Source organism: Crotalus tigris, unplaced genomic scaffold, assembly GCF_016545835.1.
Source record: "Crotalus tigris isolate CLP2741 ecotype Arizona unplaced genomic scaffold, ASM1654583v1 scf7180000021465.51407817327:1047546, whole genome shotgun sequence".
Lineage (NCBI taxonomy): Eukaryota > Metazoa > Chordata > Lepidosauria > Squamata > Viperidae > Crotalus > Crotalus tigris.
The window spans coordinates 751,076-769,734 of NW_024098522.1; the positions used below are offsets into that span (position 1 = coordinate 751,076).

The following is an 18,659-nucleotide window of genomic DNA, read 5'->3' on the forward strand; positions in this document are numbered from 1 at the left end:
TTCAAACTTGGCCCTTTTATGACTTGTGGACTTCAACTCCCAGAATTCCTCAGCCAGGCACGCTGGCTGAGGAATTCTGGGAGTTGAAGTCCACAAGTCATAAAAGGGCCAAGTTTGAAGGCCCCTGCTCTACGAGAACAGTTACAATCATGCAGGTGCAAACAAACACAAGAAGCCTGAACTCTCTATATTCACACAACTCAGCGGTTAAAGTTCTGGATTAGAAAGTAGAAGATCGTGAATTCTAGTCCTCTTGGGAGTTGCAAAAATACAGCAGGTTATGAGCATCATCATCAAATTCACCTACTTTCTGCATTCACCTGGAGTCATAAACTAATCAAACAGACTGGAGTTGTGTATACAATGTCACCAAAAAACTTTACAAGGTGAAATGTAATAAAGCTTTTTTTGTCTGTCAAGTCTTTCAAGACTGCATTTGGGGAAGTGTGATTTTCCTACTAGAATATAAACCAATATCACCATCCTGTGTGGTTTCCCTTTAATCCCCTCCCCCCCATCTTTGCATTTTTCTGCTTCCCAGAATTAAAACTGGATGAAGTCTGGGGCAAGAGAAACAAAGCAAAACTGTTCTGATTTTCTATTCCGAGACAGGAGAAAGCCAAGAGGAACTTCAAATGATTATACTTCCCATCTTAGTCTGTAGCAATTCTCGTGTCTCGTGCAATAATTTGGAAAAATGTGACAAAGGCAGAGCAGGCATTACAATGCCTGGTCAGTGGAGAAAGGTGTGAAGTTACCAGGAACATCAATTTTACCTCACTCCTGCAAAGAGGGAAGCAGGGAGAAATAGAATTTTGGCCATCACTTCCATAAAATTATATGGAAAAGGCACTGGAAAAACGAAGAAACACCAGTGGGTGAAGACATAATCAAGAAAATACTGGATTGTGCTGAAATGGGCAGACTTACATTGAGGATCAAAGAAAAAGAAGATACAGAATATTTTCAAACATGAAACTTAACTTTATCAATGGCTGGAAAAACAGGATAGTGAGTAAGAACTTAAACTTGTGTCACCAAGCAAAACAAATCAATCAAGACAACACGTTCATTAAGCACCAATGAAATGTAATAATAGAAAATCAATAAAATATTTTTTAAAAAAAATTACACGGAGAAGGGAAAAATAATGTTGGGAATTGGGATTTTCTCCCATTGGAAAGGAGAAGCTGAGGAGAATAATAAATATATATTTATTATAACTGAAGACAATGAACATACCTAATATTCCTTCCTACTCCTATTTTCTCCACAACAACAAACAACCCTGTGAGGTGAGGTAGGCTGAAAGTGAGTGACTGGTCCAGTCAGCCAGCTAACTTTCATGACTCAGGCAGGACTAGAACTCACAGTCTCCTGGTGATTGGCACAAAGTCACCCAGCTAGTTTTCACACCTAAGGTGGGATTAGAACTCACAGTCTCCTGGTCATTGATCCAAATTCACCCAGCAGTTTTTCATGCCTAAGATGGGACTAGAACTCACTGTCTCCTGGTGATTGACCCAAAGTCACCCAGCTGGCTTTCATGCCTAAGGCAGAACTAGAACTCACAGTCTCCTGGTGACTAGTGCAAAGTCACCCACCTGGCTTTCATGCCTAAGGTGGGACTAGAACTCACAGTTGCCTGGTGATTGAACCAAACTAATCCAGCTGTTTTTCATGCCTAAGATGGAACTAGAACTCACTGTCTCCTGGTGATTGGCGCAAAGTCACCCAGCTGGCTTTCATGCCTAAGGTGGGACTAGAACTCATTGTCTCCTCGTTTCTAGCATGGTGCCTTGACCACTAGACCAAACTGGCCTGGGTTAAAATGATAGCATTGGTGCCAGTTCTCTGATCTCCAGTATTGTTCCTCTGTGGGATTGGAGAACTGAGCATAGAACTTTTTTTTTTCTGTCTCCCCTCGCATAAAGTTGCCCTCCATTAGACAAAGCAGTGTTAAAAATTGCATGCTCCAGTCCTGGGGATCAGGTTGTGTCAGGCCATGGCTAAAGACCATTTCCCCCAAGTTTCCATTCCAGGACAATATTCCAGTCTGTGAAATTGGGCGTGACTCATTTAACGGCCACCTCGCTTAGCAATGGAACGGGCAGAACAATTGTGGTCATAAGCCGAGGACTACCTCCAATGTATATTCAGTAACAGCGCATATTTCATCCCATGCATTATTATTTACATGCATATAGCAAGGAGGGGCTTGGCTGCTTCTGGGCATTACCATTTCCACAACTACAGAAATGCCCCCAAACAAATAAAGCTCTTCTCTTTTTGGCAGTAAGCTGGAAAACTTCCTCTTTGCCATTGTCTTCAAAAATGGTTCCTTTCGGGTTGTTATAAAATACTTTTTTAGCAGCTTGGAATATCCACAAGAATCTAGCAGTAGCTGAAGGAAAATCCCTTCAGGTGTCCGTCTACCAGGATGCTATTTGCATCCTCCTTAAGTTTCTTTTTCCTTGCAGCAGCAGAGCAGAAGTAGCAACGAACAAGCAAGACACAAAATAACACCACACACAGACCCTTAAAGAAAACCCCTAACAAGTCAGCAGGTCCACTGGACAGAACAAGCCACATCACCCAATATGTAATTTATAGTTTCAGTCTCGGAATTCCTACCCATCGTTCATCCTTGACTTACAACACTGCAACTGTCATAACGATGAGCCAGCGGCAGAACATCTGCATTTCGATCATGTGACCATGATACTGTACCGGACGTAGGTGTGAAAAATGTTTTTTTAACTCACTTTTTTTTCCAGTGCCATTATAACTTTGAACGGTCGCTAAACGAATTGTTCTAAGTCAAGGTCTATCTGCATATCCTTGGCTTCAGAACCCAACAGAATCCATCAAGGTCTGTTGCAGCCTTCCTCAGTCTGGACCCTCCTCAAGAGTCAAAACTTTGCCTCCTAAAGATTTCTTAAAGCCGTGCCATATGGGGATTATGGGAGACGGTGTTGAGCGCATCAGTGCCAACATATCTTGAGCAGAATAACAGAGTTGAAAGAGACCTTGGAGATCTTGGGGTGCCCCAGGGCTCTGTTCTGGGCCCAGTGCTCTTCAACATCATCAATGATTTGGACGAGGGGATAGATGGGGAACTCCTCAAATTTGCAGACGACACCAAGCTGGCAGGAATAGCCAACACTCCAGAAGACAGGCTTAGGATACAGAAGGATCTGGACAGACTTGAACACTGGGTGCTATCTAACAAAATGAAATTCAATGGTGAAAAAAGCAAGGTTCTACATTTAGGCAAGAAAAACCAAATGTACAGGTATAGTATAGGCCCGGGGTAGGCAACCTCGGCTCTTTTATGACTTGTGGACTTCAACTCCCAGAATTCCTGAGCCAGCCATGCTGAGGGGAAAAGGAGAGGTTTCCAAGCTGAGCCATGCTGGCTCAGGAATTCTGGGAGTTGAAGTCCACGAGTCATGAAAGAGCCAAGGTTGCCTATCCCTGGTATAGGGGGTACCTTGCTCAATAGTAGTAACTGTGAGAGGGATCTTGAAGTCCTAGTGGACAATCACTTAAATATGAGCCAGCCGTGTTCTGCAGCTGCAAAAAAAGCCAACACAGTGCTAGGCTGCATTAACAGAGGGAGAGAATCAAGATCACGTGAAGTGTTATTAATACCACTTTACAAGGCCTTGGTAAGGCCACACTTGGAATACTGCATCCAGTTTTGGTTACCACAATGTAAAAAAGATGTTTGACTCTAGAAAGAATACAGAGAAGAGCAGCAAAGATGATTAGAGGATTTGAGGCTAAAACATATGAGGAACAGTTGCTGGATTTGGGTATGTCTAGTTTAATTAAGAGAAGGATGAGGGGGGACATAATAGCCATGTTCCAATATCTCAGGCTGCCACAAAGAAGAGGGAGTCAAGCTATTTTCCAAAGCGCCTGAAGGCAGGACAAGAAGCAACGGGTGGAAACTAATCAAGGAGAGAAGCAACCTAGAACTAAGGAGAAACTTCCTGACAATTAACTAGTGGAACAACCTCCCTACAGAAGCTGTGAGTGCTCCAACACTGGAAGTTTTTAAGAAGAGATTGGACAGCCATTTGTCTAAAATGGTATAGTAGGCCTTACTTTTGGGGAAACAGTATATTGAGATTGTTTTACAAGGACTGGGAAGCTGGCCTGCTAAGATTGTACTCACCACTAGAGGTCAGGATACCCTTGTTTATGGTGGAATGCTCCAATTAATTTTATCCATCGGAAAGAGGTACAGGTTGTTCTCCACTTATGACCACACTTGAGCCCAAAGCTTCTGTTGCTAAGCAAGACAGTTGTTAAGTGAGTTTTGCCCCATTTTATGACCTTTCTTGTCACAGTTGTTAGGCCACAAAATCACTTATGACCCTGCAGCCATCATAAATATGAGCCAGTTGCTTGCAGCCAATCATAAATATGAGCCAGTTTTTGTGTGAATTTTGATCACACAACAACATGGATGCAGCGGTCTTAAGTGTGAAAAATGGCCAGAAGTCCCTTTTTTTCAGTGCCGTTGTAAGTTCAAACAGTCACTAAATGAACTATTGTAAGTCAAGGACTACTTGTAACCTACTTTTTGATCATAATTTTGATCATGTGACCCTGGGGATGCTGCAACAGTCGCTAAGTGTGAAAAACAGTCACTTCAGTGCTGCTGTCACTTTGAACGGTCACTAAACAAAATGTTGTAAGTTGAGGACTGCCTGTACAAGCATTTCAGCCCACACAATCTTTTTGGACAGCTGTGGTAACCTCCGCCACATTCACACAGGCACAACCCTTTGTGGCCTTTGCAAATGAATTTATTAAAAAATAAGATTGGCCCGTTGACCATCGAGGGCTTCTTCTGCACTAAAGTGCTCTTTTTGAAAAGTGTGACTCGTGACACAAACATTGCGGGTTTTTTTTAGTTTCAGAGTCTGGCTGGAAGCGATATAAAGGAGGAGCATCAATAGTACAGCTATTTCCTTCCTTCCCTCTTTCTGAATGACATTCAAATTGTGTTCCCCTGCCCACATGCATGGTACTTTGTTTTGGGAAACATTGTGTAAAAACATGGCTCTTTCTTTTAGTAGTGCGTTTCCAAGTCTCTGCGCAGGTGACTATGATAGTAAAATTAAACATCTGATACCTGGACTGCAAAAATCTGGGTACCACTAAAAATTTATATCTTTATATCTTCCATCGAAATAAGCTGTTGGCATTTTTTTCCAAAGGCTTGTCTCAGGATTTTGGAGTCCTGGTGGACAATCACTTAAATATGAGCCAGCCGTGTGCTGCAGCTGCCAAAAAAGCCAACACAGTGCTAGTCTGCATTAATAGAGGAATAGAATCAAGATCACATGAAGTGTTAATACCACTTTACAATGCCTTGGTAAGGCCACACTTCGAATACTGCATCCAGTTTTGGTCACCACGATGTAAAAAAGATTCTGAGACTATAGAAAGAGTACAGAGAAGAACAACAAAGATAATGAGGGGACTGGAGGCTAAAACATATAAAGAACAGCTGCTGGAATTGGGTATGTCTAGTTTAATGAAGAGAAGGATGAGGGGGGACATGATAGCAGTGTTCCAATATCTCAGGGGTGGCCACAAAGAAGAGGGAGTCAAGCTATTCTCCAAAGCACCTGAAGGCAGGACAGGAAGCAAAGGATGGAAACTAACCAAAGACAGAAGCAACCTAGAACTAAGGAGAAATTTTCTGACAATGAGAACAATTGATCAGTGGAACAACCTGCCTCCAGAAGCTGTTAATGCTCCAACACTGGACGTTTTTAAGAAGAGACTAGACAGCCATTTATCTGAAGTGGTATAGGGTTACCTGCCTGAGCAGGGGGTTGGACTAGATGACCTCTAAGGTCCCTTCCAACTGTATTATTATTATTGCTATTGTTATTATTGTTGTTATTATATGAGATATAGAAAACCGTAAATAAGGTGATATTCTTTGTTCATTTTTAAAAAGTAATCAGTGGATAAATTTGTTTTCTCAAACTACTCACACAATTCTCACTAGATCAGGAGCTGCTGAGTGACAAAAATGATCACACACTAATGTGGGACTCCTTGGCTTACAACAGGGGTCTTCAACCTTGGCCCTTTTATGACTTGTGGACTTCAACCCCCAGAATTCCTCAGCCAGGCACGCTGGCTGAGGAATTCTGGGAGTTGAAGTCCACAAGTCATAAAAGGGCCAAGTTTGAAGACCCTTGGCTTACAAACACAACTGTGGCCAGAACCTTAGTTGCTAAGCAAGGTGGTCGTTAAGTCAGCTGAGCCTGATTTTATGACCTCTTTGCTATGGTTGCTAAGCAATCGCTAAAGTTGTTAAGTGAATCATACTGCCGTTAAGTGAATCTAGCTTCCCACATTGACTTTGCTGGTCAGAAGCCAGCTGGGAAGGTTGCAAATGGTGATCACATGACCCAGGACAGCGCAACTGTCATAAGTACTTGCCAGTTGCCAAGCAATTTTGACCGCATGATCGTGGGGATGTTGTGATGGAGGTAAGTATGAGGACCAGTCGTAATTTGCTTTTTTCAGTGCTATTGTAACTTCAAAAGGTCACTAAATGAATGGTTGTACATTGAGGACTACCTGTATTTATCTTTTAAAGACTTTAGACAAAGATAGAGAGCAGATAAGTAAGTTTATGTTGGCTAAGTGTTTATATTTAGTTCTTAGCAGGAAATCTGATATTTTAATCTCAATATTGTTTCCACAGAATTTGAAAAGAAAGTTTTGGATCTGTATTTGACAGCAGAGCAATTTCTTCCTTGTTTTCAGTTATATGAGAACCGAAAAGGAAACTATAGTGTTCTTCTGTCCAGTTTCCCTCTGCTCAGCCAGTTTCACACAACCAAGGAGAAGCAGTCTTCTGGAACTCCTTCCATTCCAGATAAATGTCTATCTACCCTTAACTTGGGGCAGGGGGTCTTCAAACCTGGCCACTATAAGACTTGTGGACTTCAACTCCCAGAATTCCCCTACCAGCCTTGTTCACTGAAGTTTTCTGAGAGTTGAAGTCCATAAGTCATGAAGTAGCCAAGTTTGAAGACACTCTAACTTGGGACACAAAATTAGGATTGAAGAAAATGTTACAACTTTAGAATGGTCTGGGAGAAAAAAAAAGCCTTCCTTGCTTCTAAATATTTTGAGGCCACCATAGAAGACCTCAGCTGTATTTGGTGGAGATTTCCAGATCATTTTTATTTCCCTAACCTATGGGTCCGCAACCTTGGCTCTTTTATGACTCGTGGACTTCAACTCCCAGAATTCCTGAGCCAGCCATGCTGAGGGGAAAGGGAGAGTTTCCAAGCTGAGCCATGCTGGCTCAGGAATTCTAGGAGTTGAAGTCCACGAGTCATAAAAGAGCCAAGGTTGCCTACCCCTGCACTAACCCTTCAGATTTCAGTAGAAAATGCACTACAGATAGTTTCGGTTTTTCATGCTATTTTCATTCCTCATGGATCCTATTTTTTTTTTTTTTTTGTCTTGAAAGAAAGTGAGTAGGGGGAAAATTAGTCCTATACAGGTAGTCCTTGATTTAAAGTTTCCCTTAGCAACAGAAATTTGGGACACAATTGTGAATTGAGGACTACCCGTACTGTAGATTAGCTGTCTGTTGCACGTGTGTGCAGGTGTGTGCGTGTAGCAAGGATAGAAAATCCCAGCCCTCAATGTGGTTTGATCATCAGGAGGTCGCCTCTTCATTTTGTAACTCTCTTAACTAAGGTGGGCCGATGTGAGTGAGCAAATACAGGCAGTCCTCGACTTACGACCACAATTGAGCCCAAAATTTACGTTGCTAAGTGAGACATTTGTTAAGTGAGTTTTGCCCCTTTTTACGACTTTTCTTGCTACAGTTATTAAATAAATCACTGCCGTTGTTAACCTAGTAACGCAGTTGTTAAGTGAGTCTGGCTTCCCCATGGACTTTTCCTGTCAGAAGTTTGCAAAAGGAGAAGACATGGCCACGGGACTCTGCAACCGTCATAAATATGAGTCAGTTGCCAAGCATACAAATTTTGATCACGTGACCATGGGGATGCTGCAACAATTGTGTGAAAAACAGTCATAGGTCATTTTTTAAAGTGCCGTTGTAACTTTGAAGGGTCACTAAACAAACTGGGGACAGGATCGCAGCAGTTAGAGTGCAGTATTGCAGGCCACTTTAGCTGACTTGTGTTCAGCAGGTCAGCGGTTCAAATCTCACCGGCTCAAGGTTGACTCCGCCTTCCCTCTTTCCGGGGTAGGTAAAATGAGGACCCAGATTGTTGGGGGCAATGTAAATATATATATATATACATTGCTTACTGGTGTACACCGCTTAGAGAGTGCTTGCACTTAAAGCGGTATATAAGTCTCATAAATAAATAAATAAATAAATAAATAAATAAATAAAATGAGTTTGGCTCTCAAAGGCAACAACTGTTAATTGTAACTAAATGAACCACAACTGTCTTTGTTAACTAAATTACTCCTACAAACTGGATAACAAGTTTTGAATGTGATCTCTGTTTTAAATGTAAGGCCAGCTGGAGGGAAATACAGGTACTCCTTGGTTTACGACCACAACTGAGCCCAAAATTTCTGTTGTTAAGGGGGCACATTTGTTGAGTGAATTTTGCCCCATTTTTACGACCTTTCTTATGACCGTTTGGCAAGCAAAGTCAATGAGGAAGCCGGAACAACCGTGTTATCAGCAATTGCATCAATTCACTTAACATGTGTGACAATTAAAGTCGCAAAGTGGGGGCAAAACTCACTTAATGACTGTCTCGCTTAGTAACAGAAATTGGGTACTCAGTTATGATGGTAAGTCGAAGGCTAGTTATTATTTAAAACAAAAACAAAAAACAAAATAGATCTATGCCACAGATTTAGCTTGTCTTTTTTATTATTATTTATCTACTCGCACAGAAATACAAACTTCGTAATTCTCATACATCACTCCTGTCCAGGATTCAGCTTCCATCTTCACATTGGTTCTGGATTTCCAAAAAGTCCAAACACTCTTAAACAATCATTTCAGGAAGAATTAAACACAATTGCCATCACAAAGCAGAAAGCAAGAAGCTTCACATTTGGGGATCTACGGGGCACGCCGGCCTCGCCTCTTCCAGGACCCTTCCAACTTCATTTCAAGGGGAAAGTTGTACTCCATTCCTGTAGGGAAGAGATAGAAGAGTATAGTTCATTGAGGGCTGCATCAGCATTGCGGTTGCCCTGGGGGGGCGGGGGGCGGCCTACTGGGTGGGCATGGATGGAGTGGGTGTGGCCTACAGGGTGGGCGTGGCCAGCTCTACATCATTCGCGTCAAGGGTGCCTGTGGGGGCCTGGGCAGGAGTAGGACAGATCTGAGGGTCTCTGGCAGAAAGGGGTGGGACCAGGGAAGAGCCCATCAAGCCGGATATGTGAAGTAGGCGAGGGCCATTTGCTGGCCACTTCCAGGTGATGGTGCATTTCTTGATTCCCCACAAAGGGTGACACCTCCCCAGCATGCACCCAGGGGGTGGGGCCGACATGGCAGGGGCTGGTTCCTCGCTGTTTCCAGATGGCCTTGTGGAGCTAAGACTGAATACGTTTCAGCACAGATGGCCACCACAAAATTGTACATTGGCTCCTGGCCGGCCTGGCCAGGGCCAAGGCAGCAGGGGCCGTTCCCTCACTCTTTCCAGGATGGCTTTGTGGACCACATGAAATCACGTTGCGGGCCGCATCTGGCCCCCGGGCCTTGTGTTTGACATGTCTGGTATAGTTGTTTGACCTAAAAACTGGGCATCAACAAACTGCGTTGGCAATTCAAGCAGTCCTTGACTTATGATCACAGTTGAGGCCAAAATTTCTGTGGCTAAGTAAGACGGTTGTTAAGTGGATTTTGCTCCATTTTATGACCCTTTTTTGCCAAGTGAATCACTGCAGTTGTCCAGTCAGTTAACAGGGTTGTTAAGTGAATCTGGCTTCTCCCTTGACTTTGCTTGTGAGAAGGTCGCAAAATGTGACCACATGATCCTGGGACACTGTAACCGTCATAAGTATGAGTCACTTGCCAAGTGTCTGAATTTTGATCACATCGCAGGGGGATGCTGCGACGGTCATGCGAAAAAGGGTCCTAAGTCACTAAATGAACTGTTGTAAGTTGAGGATTGTTTGTCCCTGGGAATTCCAGGGCTATTAACTAAATGGAGAAGCTGAATAGATTTCCAACATCCATCTTTTCCAGAAAAATAAAAAATACTGCTTGGATGCCTCAAGCCCCAGAAGTCAAGGATAACTTTAAAACTATTTTGATTTTACTTACGCATTTTCCATCATCTTCAATAAATTGTTCACCCATCTGGCTTTGGGATCAAGGCAGACTTTGTGCTTGTTCTTTAGTGTGATTCTGTAAAGCAAGCAAATTTGGATGAGGTGCCATTGTAACTTCAAACAGTCACTAAACAAATGAAGGCAAATATATGTGTCCCAAGATAATTTAACAATAACAATAACAATAGAGTTGTACCGGACCTTGGAGGTCATCTAGTCCAACTCCCTGCTCAGGTAGGAAACCCTATACCATTTCAGACAAATGATTGTCCAGTCTCTTCTTAAAAACTTCCAGTGTTGGAGCATTCACAGCTTCTGGAGGCAGGTTGTTCCACTGATTAATTGTTCTCACAGTCAGGAAAGTTCTCTAGGTTGCTTCTCTCCTTGATTAGTTTCCATGCGTTGCTTCTTGTCCCACCGTCAGGTACTTTGGAGAATAGCTTGACTCCCTCTTCTTTGGGGCAGCCCCTGAGATATTGGATCACTGCTATCACGTCCCCCCTTGTCCTTCTCATCATTAAACTAGACATACCCAAATCCAGCAACCGTTCCTTATATGTTTTAACCTCCAGTCCCCTGATCATCTTTGTTGCTCTTCTCTGCACTCTTTCTAGAGTCTCAACATCTTTTTTACATCGCGGTGACCAAAACTGGATGCAGGATTTCAAGTGTGGCCTTGCCAAGGCCTTGTAAAGTGGTAATTAACACTTCACGTGATCTTGATTCTATCCCTATGTTGCAAGAACCAATCTGGATTCAGTCATTAAATGAACTGTTGTCAACTGAGGATTACCTGTATCAATGACATCAATCAAATTTGTTTCATGAGAGATTTTACTTTAAAAATCTCCTTTGAGTTGAGCTCAGCTTCTGGTGGAACAATTGTTTACTTGTTCCTTCTTTGAGGATATTGTCTTCTTACTTCTCAGTCTGTTCTACTGCCTGGGACTTTTTTTTGGGCTCCTTACTAAGTACTATTCAGATCTGACCCAGGTTAGCCTTTATAAGATCAGCCAACCTAAGCTATATCTGCTCATGGACCGCATCAAGCTTATTTTCAAATAAAGCTTGCAAAATTAGCTCCTCCTGGTGGTAAAATTTCGTCTGGTTCAACTGAGCTTAGTTGTCACTCATTTTACTTGGAAAGAGCCAGTATTCTTGTGGAAAAACACAAAGACTCTTACGAATTCCAGAGGGTTTAGCAGAGAGGTTTATTGCGCAGGTTCAGAAGCAAATAGCAACCAGCAATTCTGAATCCCGAGGATGGGTTCAGACTTCAGTTTTGTACTTTCCCTTTCTCAGGAACAAAGGAATACACATAGAAATACACATTGTATTACATTAGGTTCAGGGGCATACAATGGAGAATTTGCTACATACATTGTATCCAAGTGCAATGCGCATTAGGTTAGTCACATACTACTAACACAGCACTATTCCAGTAATTATGCAGCCACATCATTATTCTAGTGATTTTTCATTATTCCACCTTAAAACAACATTGCCTGGGAATTTCTGGGAGTTGATCTCCATATCTTCAAGTTGCCAAGGCTGAGAAACCCTGATTTACATAGAAGATAGAAAAAGGACTAGCTGTATGCTAGAAGACAAGAGAAAAAAGGCCCAGGATAAACTTCAAAATCTTAAGTTTTGCATACTCAGTAAACTTACATGATTTCCATTTTTTTGCAGGCAATCCCAGCTGGAATGATCTCGACTCTTGCATATTTGGCGGGGCGAATGAAGTTGCTCGTTACTCTGGCACACTTGCAGCTTAAATTCAGCGGGTCGAAGATAGCTGTGTAATTCCAGAAAAGATTGTAGTTATTCAATTTAGATGCCCAATTGAGTATTCAAAATGCTATTCAAATGTTTCATGGCATGGGACAGAGAGGACTAGCAGAGAGGTACTGAATTTTGTTACTGCTTTCAAACCACTTTCCTCAATGTCCCAAAGGTGTTTTTTCACGAGGCAACTTGTGAACTTCTTGGTTTTGTTTTTTTTTTGAAGACATTTCGCTTCTCATCCAAGAAGCTTCTTCAGCTCTTACTGGATGGTGGGGAGTGGAAGGATTTATATCCCTTGCAGACAGCTGGTCATTTGCCTTCTTTTAGAGCAGGGGTCTTCAAACCTGGCCCTTTTATGACTTGTGGACTTCAACTCCCAGAATTTCTCAGCTAGCATGCCTGGCTGAGGAATTCTGGGAGTTGACGTCCACAAGTCATAAAAGGGCCAGGTTTGAAGACCCCTGCTTTAGAGAATCTTAAAAGGAAATTGGGTAGAAGTTAGTTTTAGTAATCACGTAGAGGAAGCTTGCTGTCTAGTGCCCACTTCACCTGCATATCCTTCTTGTACAAAAGGAAGAAGATTTAAATCAGATCTCATTGGAGGTGTCACTGGGCCTCCAGAAAGCAATGGCTAGAGGAGGGAATGGGAAACTCATCCATTTCCCAGGTTTTGCCAGCAAGAAACCTAACTCAGATCTCTCAGGCACATTTTAACTTCTCAAGCGTATCCTGCTCTTGTGGAAAATGAAAGGACTCTTATGAATTCCAGAGGGTTTTAGCAGAGAGATTTATTGCGCAGGTTCAGAAGCAATAGCAAAAAGCAATTCTGAACCCCAAGGGTGGGTTCAGACTTCAGTTTTATACTTTCCTTTTCTCAGGGACCTAGGAATACACATTGAAATACACATTGTAATACAATAGGTTTGTTTCTCACAGGTATACAATGGAGAATTTGCTATATTCCAGTAATTATGCAGACACATCATTATTCTAGTGATTGTTCATTATTCCACATTACTGCAGAGAGATTGTCAGGCTAAGAGGCTGCTCTGAGCTTCCAAAGAAAGATGGAATAGGGTCAGTAAGAAAGTTTCTTTCATTTACAAATCAGTTTAGATGTGACTCATTCCAAGCATTCCACGTAGATTTACCAAGATGCATATACAATATATAAAATTCCCAACCTGTTTAAAATTCTAAAACCACTTACATACCAATGCTATTATCAGGATGAAGGGTTTATTTGTTTTATTAAGCACATGGTAGAAATGTGCTCAAACAAAAAGCACATCACAATTACATTCTCAATGAGCAAAAATGAAACTAACTCTATTTGCAAATTCAAAGCTAGATGATTTACATAGTCAATATATGATGGAGGGTGAAAGAGAAGGAAAGGAAGAGAAAAACTCAAGATGGTACTACTTACTTGCACCAGTGATGTGGCAGGCAATCAGCAAAACAGAAAGCATGAGGAAGACACGGTTACTCATTCTGGCTGTGGAAGAAGACTTTCGCTGCAGTCTGAAAGCTCAGCCAGATGGAGTTATGATGCCCGGCCACCTTCAATTTATTTCCTAGATCCCTCACTCCACGTCATTAGCAAAGAACTATTTTGAGTAACATGCAAAGTTGCATCACACACAATTTCCCATACATTTCCCTCAGAATTTGCAGAGCTGAGGTATGCAATTTAATAACCAAAACCAATTCTTAATTTAGGAATTGGGGAAATGGTTCTGAAAGAATAAAGGAACTATTCTTCAATTAGAAGGGTAAATAACGACTGTTAAAAAATATGGAATTGAAATTAAATATTGCCTATACCAGGGGTAGGCAACCTCTGCTCTTTTATGACTCATGGACTTCAACTCCCAGAATTCCTGAGCCAGCATGGCTCAGCATGAAAACCTCTCCCTTTCCCCTCAGCATGGCTGGCTCAGGAATTCTGGGAGTTAAGTCCACGAGTCATAAAAGAGCCAGGGTTGCCTACCTCTGGCCTAGGCCTAGGCCACTTTATGACGTGGATTTCAACTCCCAGAATTCCTGAGCCAGCATGGCTCAGCTTGGAAACCTCTCCCTTTCCCCTCAGCATGGCTGGCTTAGGAATTCTGGGAGCTGAAGTCCACGAGTCATAAAAGAGCCAAGGTTGCCTACCTCTGGTCGAGGCCTAGGCCGCATTGTGAACTTCAACTCCCAGAATTCCTGAGCCAGCATGGCTCAGCTTGGAAACTCTCCCTTTCCCCTCAGCATGGCTGGCTCAGGAATTCTGGGAGTTGAAGTCCACAAGTCATAAAAGAGCCAAGGTTGCCCACCCCTGACCTATACTACTGCAGGTAGTCCTCAACTTACAGCCATTTGTTTAGTGGCCATTCAAAGTTACAACGGCAGTGAAAAACGTGACTTAGGACTGTTTTTCACATTTACGACCGTTGCGGCATCCTCCAGGGTGAGGTGATTAAAACTCAGACACTTGGCAACTGGTTCATATTTATGATGGTTGCAGTGTCCCGGGGTCATGTGATCCCTTTTTTGTGACCTTCTGACAAGCAAAGTCAATGGGAAAGCAGGATTCACTTAAGCAACCGTGATGCTAACTTAATAACTGCTGTGATTCACTTAAGAACTGTGGCAAGAAAGATGGGGCAAAACGGTCTTAACAACTTTCTGTATGACTGCAAGGTGCTGCAAAATTCACAGCAGATGTTGAGTGTCATACAATCAGCCAATTTTCCAGGTACTTGCCTGCTCAAATTTCTTCAGTGCACAATTCAAAACGCTACATGTAGCATGGTAACTTTTGCTCATGGGGGCCTGTTATACAGGTAATCCTTGTTTTATGACCACAACTGAGCCAACATTTCTGTTGCCATGCGAGGCAGTTGCTGAGCAGGTTTTTCCCCATTTTACGACCTCTCTTGCCAGTGCAGTTGTTAAATTAGTGACATGGTTGTTAAGTGAATCTGGCTTCCCCATTGGCTTTGTTTGTCAGAAGGTCGCAAAAGGAGATCACATGACCCCGGGACACTGCAACCGTCATAAATACGAGTCAATTGCCAGGTATCGGAATTTTGATCACGTGACTTCGGGGATGCTGTGATAGTCGTAAGTGGAAAAACAGTCCTAAGTCACTTTTTCCATTGCTGTTGTAACTTCGAACAGTCAGTAAACCAACTGCTGTAAGTCAGGGATTAGCTGTACAAAATGGCAAAAACAGAATTACAATGGGAATGTGGAACGTAAAAGCGCATGGATGTGAGGAGCTCAGTGTAGTGAACAATCAGATGAATCAGTTACATCAGTGACATAGGAGACTTTTACTCAGAAGATTACACTGATTACTACTCAGAAAATAAAGGTCTCTAGTCAAAGAGGATTAGGTAAGGATTATGTTTGGGTCACGGCAATCAGTGTGTGACTTTGAGGACCTCCTTTTCGTGTGTGATTTAAATAAGATTATCCGAGTTTATGCTTCAACCACTGGGGCAGAAGAAGAAGGAGCTTGACGAGTCAAATGGTCAAGTTCATCCTGAAATTGATAGTTCACGCTAAGGACACTACAGTACTCTGACAGCTGAAAATGCAAGTAGTTGAAACGTGTTTGAATATTAGTAGCTCGGGATGGTAGTTGGGCTGCTGGTTTGTTCTCCAAGCTTGGCGATTTGGGTGCAAACGTTTCGTCTCCATCCAAGGGGATGTTTTAGTGCAACCAAATGAACACCACCATTTGCATCACACAGACGATACTTAACACCAAAGATTATGGCCCCCAGCAACAACAGCCGGCCAATCAAACAGCTCGAAACCAGACCATGACTCAGCAACATCCAGATACGCAACATCCACACCAATTTGCATCACACAAAAAGGTATTTAAAGGCCAGTGCTCTGACAGACGAGCACAATTCAAAGTGCACTGAAGATCTCCCCCCCCCTCCCCGAACGGAGACGAAATGTTTGCAAACAAATCTCCAAACTCAGAGTTCAAACCAACAGCCCATGCAAATAGTTTCCAATCTCAGGAGCGAGGAAGCTTGTCTGTAAGAGCATGATCAATTATCAATGATGGTCAAGGGTCTGGAGGCTAAATCACGGCTGAGGGAAGTAGGTATCTTTAACTTAATGCTCAGGGGTGATATGATAACATCTTCCAAACTTGAAGGACTGTCACAGGGAAGACGGTGTCAATTTATTGTCCAAACCATCTGAGGGCAGGACTAGAAGCAATGGGTGGAATCCACCAGAAGGAGATCCAAGCCTAGAACTGAGGAGAAATTTCCTGCCTTTGAGGACAATTATTCCAGAGGTCCCCAGCCTTTTGGGCACCAGGGACCAGTTCCATGGAGAAAAGTTTTTCCACGGACTGGAAAGTGCATGTTTTTATGTGCTGCCTGTATCCCGCAGATGGGGCTTTGCTTGTTTGTGCGGCCCGGTTGCTGGCATGCCGCAGCCCAGTACTGGTCCACGGACTGGGGGTTGGGAACCCTTGGACTAGAAGACCTCCACAGTCCCTTCCTGCTCTACGCTTCTATGAAGTTTCTTCAGCTTTGAAATAACGAGACGAAGGAAAATTCTCCTCACAAACCTCCACTGGTTTGATTTGAATTGAGATGAAATGGAAAGGCCCTTGTACCGGTAAACTCAATTTACTGAGCAAGCATTTCTGTCTCTGTTTCCCCTTCTGTTGTTCTGTTTGCATAGGGGAGCCATTGTTATCTATTTGGCTTCAATAAGAGAGGCAGCCACCGACTTCCTCTTTGGATAAAAAGCTTGTGTAGGAAGGTCCCTCTTTTCATAAATGTTGTCTCTGAAGAGCATGATTCCTTTTCTGAAAGGGGATTTACAGCCACCACCGAAGGAGGAAAAGATCAGCAGAAATTCGTTAATAGTAAAAATGTCGTGAGGCAAATGTAGTGTCCTCTGGGGCAGATCATCAAGATCTGGAGAAAATATAACCTACCATGGAAGACCAGATGGAGAAACGGATGGAGCTGGCAGAGATGGCCAGATTACCTGCATTCCTCAAAGAAAAGAATGCATCCAATTTTGTGTCCACTTGGAAATCGATTCTAGATTTTTGCACTCCAGATGGGGAAAAAAAAATTCTGATTTTGGGATTTGCGGATTAGATAAGTTTGTTGCTGTAGAAATGGCTCGTATTTGCTACATGTGCAAAAGTGAAAAAGTGAGGTTGTAATTTTATTAGCTTTGTTCTGAAAGAGTGATGTGGTGGCCTAGTGGGCTTGCCTCCCACTCAGAAGTTTGAAAGTTTGATCCTGTGACAGATGTTTCTCTCTCTGGGCGCAAAGAAAAAACATCTGCTGCAAACTCGGCATAGGTGTTAGGAAGGGCATCCAGCCAGTAAACGTTCAGCTCCATGCAGTTTGCCTGGACTGTACCCTGAATTAAGGGATTACTACAGGGCCATAAAAAGGGAGTTTTATTCTACTGAGCTGAAAAGAATAGAAAGTCAATGCTCCCCCCTCCCCTTTTTTTCCATTTAAAATTATACATTCAAGCAAGATTTGGAGAAAATACAGTTTATTCTCTGAACTAGATTGATTTTTTTAAACAATTACGTAGTATCTTCAGAGCTGGTTTATGTTTAAGTGAAATAGACATTTATCAATATCCTGCAGGGTATGAATATGTCACTTCTAAGTCCTTAAATCAACAACCTTGTTCAGAGGCTCTAATTAATCACCATTCCTTTCTGCATTTCCCAAAAAGCACTTCCTAAGACCCCCACTGTGACACTGCCTTTAGTGTGTCTTCACTTTCTTCCATGTTCACATCTGGAAAATTGTTATAATTGCATCTCCACTTCTTCAATAGTTCTTTCCAAATTTTGTGTGTGTGTGTGTGTGTGTGTGTGTTTTCAGAGGATGGGGTGGTGGAATGCTTCAGATTTGATTCAGGAATTGTGCCTCAGGACCAAATGGAAATGTGAATAGAACAGGAATGCAGGCCCAGCAACTCATTAAAGTAACTACATCATTTTTCATGGTGGTGCATCTGCTGTGGGCAATCTGATATAGCTCCTTTAATAAACCATACATACAATATAATATGCACATATACACACATATATACATATACATAAATACCTACACACACACACACATACACATGTATGCATATATATACAGTCGTGGCCAAAATTGTGGAAGCCTTTTGGGAAAAGTGTACAGTAGAAATGCTACCTTTGGTTAAGTTTCCACCCAATTTTTCCTCTAATTCCTTTATAACTGTAGCCTTGTTCACTTAATAATACTATTTTACATCGCTTTCTGGGCAACCAGTCAACTCTTTGCACCATGACTTTAATTTTATTACGTGTTACAAGTTCACTAAATGAAAGAACACAAAAAACCCCAACCAACTGGATAGCGATCACGTAACCCAACCCAACCAACTGGATAGCGATCACATAACACACTGACAAATGTCCTCCTCTCAGCTTCAATACATGACATCAATAACTGAACCCTACTGTGATCTGATTGGCCCATTGCCAAAACAAGATGACACCTGATTGG

At 42.4% G+C, this 18,659-nt stretch overlaps 1 protein-coding gene across 1 annotated transcript; it reads right to left on the reverse strand.

Annotated features, from left to right (window-relative positions):
• Positions 1-8,902: 8,902 nt before the first annotated feature.
• LOC120296751 (alveolar macrophage chemotactic factor-like) lies at positions 8,903-13,704 on the reverse strand. Its single transcript, XM_039318711.1, has 4 exons — positions 13,550-13,704; positions 12,004-12,130; positions 10,325-10,408; positions 8,903-9,189 (listed from the first exon to the last, which is right to left on the reverse strand). Exons 1-4 carry the CDS (start codon positions 13,611-13,613, stop codon positions 9,165-9,167), a joined length of 300 nt encoding a protein of 99 aa, XP_039174645.1. The 5' UTR covers positions 13,614-13,704; the 3' UTR covers positions 8,903-9,164.
• Positions 13,705-18,659: the final 4,955 nt, after the last annotated feature.